At 34.2% G+C, this 2,846-nt stretch overlaps 1 protein-coding gene across 1 annotated transcript in view; it reads left to right on the forward strand.

Annotated features, from left to right (window-relative positions):
* LOC106870623 (uncharacterized) overlaps positions 1-2,846 on the forward strand; it is a 29,051-nt gene that overhangs the window by 2,984 nt on the left and 23,221 nt on the right. Inside the window, exons 2-3 of the mRNA XM_014916756.2 lie at positions 1,066-1,139; positions 1,603-2,809. Of these exons, the coding sequence (XP_014772242.1) occupies positions 1,066-1,139; positions 1,603-2,809 (1,281 nt within the window). The remainder of the gene's footprint in view (positions 1-1,065; positions 1,140-1,602; positions 2,810-2,846) is intronic.

Here is a 2,846-nt window from a genome sequence, read left to right on the forward strand (position 1 = left end):
CACAAGGGTAATTTAATTGTCCCTTATACTAGCCAAAATGAAATAAATTCAGTATTATAGTTGCCTAATTTACTCCACCAGAAGATATATTGTTTATATCAAGTGATATATTAAACATGCTATTCTTTAAGAAATTGTGGGGTGAGGCAGGGGGTTGGGGATTTAAATTTTGAAATGGCAGATTTTTTTGCAGATTCGGAATCTCCACCCTCGATATAGTGTGTTCCTGTAAAAAAAACAAAAAAAGGGGGTGTGGTCCATGATCTTTACCTCCGCCTAAAAACACAAGGGTAATTTAATTGTCCCTTATACTAGCCAAAATGAAATAAATTCAGTATTATAGTTGCCTAATTTACTCCACCAGAAGATATATTGTTTATATCAAGTGATATATTAAACATGCTATTCTTTAAGAAATTGTGATGAAACTGGTAAGGACAAAATAGCTAAAGCGAGTATTTGCTTCTCATCACAGCATATCATTTTATTTTATGAGTGATGCAAACTGGTTCAGAGGAAGAATGCATCAGATTATGTAATTTTGGGTTTTCCTTTAAAACAAAAAAGTGTAGCTCCTCTACAGCAAGAAACTTCTGTTCTGGCCTCTTGTTTCATACTTCAACCTTTCATCTATCATAAAGTCATCTTTCTTATTGTAGCTGCATTCAATCTAAGGGGATCTTAGTCTTGCAAACTGCATGGCAACTTCAATTGTCCTGGTACCAAAGAAAGGCACCCAATACACTCTGTAATGTCGTTGGCATAAGGATGAGCATTCAACCATAGAAACCATGCCACTGAAGACGGACATGATGATAATGGCTAGAATGTCTTCAGTCATAGATCTACCTAATCAGGATTGAACTTGGGCAAAACAACTGGTTGGAAGAGTCTGCATTGTTCCAACTGCACATTTAGAATTCTTGTTTAGTCCTTTAGGTACCTGTAGTTGTGTGTGTGTGTGTGTGTGTTTAATCACAAATTCATATGATCATGCAGAAAATAAAATTGCTAATTACATCTCTTAAATTTCCAAATTTTTTTATTTTATCTGTCTTAATATAGGAACAGTGCAAAATTTCCATTATGAGTGACATACCTACCAATAAGCCATTGGGTATCTTGAAGACTTCAAACAGGTAAGTGTAATTGATTAGCAATTAAATTCTTCAAATTTAAACTGCATTTGCCATAGTGGTAATGTCATTTTAATAAGTCATTGTTTTAATTAGTCAAAGGACTTGAGCCCAATGTAATGCTGGTACTTACAATTTCTGGAGATTGAAAGAAAACTGATTTGGCTGGTGTTTGAAACTATCTTTTTGAAAAAAAAGCATTTCTTTAATTGTACATTTGTACTGATCCAATGGTATTCTAATAAGCACAGATTTGGGAAGCTAGATTTGTAGTTTGTGATTCTTTTTTTGTTTTACCATTCATCCTGGCTCATCTTCAAACAAAACTTTGCCTTCCAAAGCAGTACATTTTCTTGGAATGGTCAGAACTGTACTGTAGACTAATTTTATATTGCACTTTTTTTTTCAATCTTTCCTTATACATGCTTTCTTTTCATTTATTAAACTGATTATCATTTATTTTCAGGAATGACAACTTTAAAATCCCATCCGTTGGTGTATCTAAGCCAGAAAAAGAACAAAATGAAAGTCGGCACTCTAACACTACACCACATCCGAAAACTCCACGGCCTACAAAAGCTGTTAATGATGAAAATATAAACCCTAATAGGCACTTTCCTGAAAGCACTAAAGAAATGTCAAATATAATTAAAGAAACACCAGGGAAGACTATTTTTGATCTCTGCAAGCAGATGTCTGCATTAGCACTGCTCACACCTGATGGAATGCAGCAAAGTATTAGGGATACCCAAGCACAGCCTAAAAAAGTAAAACTTCCTTTCTCTGAACCTTTTGCTGGTGTGGATAAACTCACTGAAAAAAATTACCTGAGCGACACTGAAGAAATTGAACTTGACAATGTACCCCGCAAGACATTGGTCATTACAGATGATGATGAATTTTTCACTGATGCTGCAGAGTATTTCAAAAATGAAAATCTAAACATTGATAATACAAGTGATAATGATGCTTTTAAATCTCTAGAGTCATCGCCAAGAACTTCACTGAATGTTACTGAAACTCTTATGAAGAACAATAGCTCTGGTGAAAGAGATTCAGAAAGTGCTATTATTGGGACAGATAAGACACAGGAAACATCTTTACAAGATAAGATTTCCGATAAAAATATCCACGAGAGATTGGAGTATATAGAACCTGAAATTAATTCTGATTTATTCAACAAGGCAATCCATAATCAAAATATTGGCAATCTTTCAGAATCTCATGAAAATAAAAATCCATCTTCTCAAGTCGTTTGTATAGAATCAGAAACAGTGGCTGAACTTCATGCTGAAGATTTCACTAACTTACCTAAAGATGCAGAGCTAACTAATTCCACTGATGTTGAAAATGGGGATTGCTTGAAGATTAAAGATGAAAATTCTGACAGCATACCAGTTGATGAGAAACCAGTTCTACATTCATCAGTTAATGTCATCCAGTCTGTGGAAACGCCAAACGATAGTTCTGATTCTTTGACCATGGAAAGTTATAATCTTCAACCTCCAGTTAATGAAAAACAAAACATTAGTATTTTGGATGTTTGCAAAGTTGAAGAAAAGATTGCTGAAATTTCAATTCCAGAGAAATTTGATAATTTTAATGATCAAGACAAATCAAAAGATAGAACCCCTGATTCTGGTTCTGTTGATCCTTCTGAAATTAGCAATCAGGTAAATGAGTCTGTTGCTACTGAATCAGCAAAGACTG

This window comes from Octopus bimaculoides, chromosome 2 (genome assembly GCF_001194135.2).
Source record: "Octopus bimaculoides isolate UCB-OBI-ISO-001 chromosome 2, ASM119413v2, whole genome shotgun sequence".
NCBI classification, from domain to species: domain Eukaryota; kingdom Metazoa; phylum Mollusca; class Cephalopoda; order Octopoda; family Octopodidae; genus Octopus; species Octopus bimaculoides.